The 966-nt window shown below is 59.0% G+C and overlaps 1 protein-coding gene across 1 annotated transcript; it reads right to left on the bottom strand.

Moving 5' to 3' along the window:
• Nucleotides 1-295: 295 nt before the first annotated feature.
• Nucleotides 296-921, bottom strand: PPTG_01495 (hypothetical protein; the record flags this gene model as incomplete). The annotated part of the gene is made up of 2 exons (XM_008894814.1): nucleotides 296-867; nucleotides 915-921. 2 exons carry the CDS (start codon nucleotides 919-921, stop codon nucleotides 296-298), a joined length of 579 nt encoding a protein of 192 aa, XP_008893062.1.
• Between the last annotated feature and the right edge of the window lie 45 nt (nucleotides 922-966).

Here is a 966-nt window from a genome sequence, read left to right on the forward strand (position 1 = left end):
CTGCATTTCGAGCTCGTAAGAGGTAGGAGCTTGTGGGGAAGCATCAGCCGGCGGCGAAGGAGCGCGAGACGAGGGAGAAGCCACGTTACTGCGCTGGGAAGTTGCCGGACGAGTCGGTGAAGCTGGGCGAGTCACCTCCGTGTCCTCGGGCTCCGTAGGAACCGCAGTTGGTTCCTTCTCCATGTCCTCGTCACTCTCATCTTTCGCTAAGTCCACGACCTCAGGAGGTTGGTCGTCCTTCGACGGCTCGGCCTTGGGAGGAGTAGCAGGAGCGGACGGTGGAGATGCGGGAGACTTAGACTTGGCCGGACGGTGGAGATGCGGGAGACTTAGACTTGGCCGGACGACTGGACAGAGAATGCGAACGAGATCTCGGGTGACTCGCGGGCGATTTGACGTGGGCCGCCGAAGGTGAACGCGCAGGCGGCCGAGACGTCGAGCGGTGAGAAGCTAGGCTGGAGCGTGAACGAGCGGATGCCGGCGAGTGCGAAGCAGTTTTCTGACGCTTGGACTTCGGCTTGTTCTTCCAAGCCTTTGGCATGTGGAGACCTCGACGACTGGAAGTCGGACTCGAAGCAGCCACAGCCGATTCTTCGCCAGCGGCAGCCACCGACCCTGCTCTACTAACTCGACCAGATGGAACCGGAGTCTTCTCCTCAGATGAATCCTCGGAGTTACCATCATCACTCCGATGGCGGCTACGCTTGGAAGTGCTGTTCTGAACTTGTTGAGCAGTCTTGGCCAAGGCTTCAGCAAGGACGAATGGATCTTCTTGGTCGCCGGCCTCTTGCTGGAATCGCTGGAGAGCGAGGAATGTGTCCTGGTCAAGGCCGAGGGATGAAAGATCGACTTCGGCCGCTCGGAGGCCTAAAACATGAAAGAACGAACACGAGTTAGCGAACGAGTGATCAGACGGAACATCAAGAGCACTAGCGGACCTTGGATGGCGAGAGCGAGAGTGTTGGG

Source organism: Phytophthora parasitica (assembly GCF_000247585.1).
Source record: "Phytophthora parasitica INRA-310 unplaced genomic scaffold supercont2.3, whole genome shotgun sequence".
NCBI lineage: Eukaryota > Oomycota > Peronosporomycetes > Peronosporales > Peronosporaceae > Phytophthora > Phytophthora nicotianae.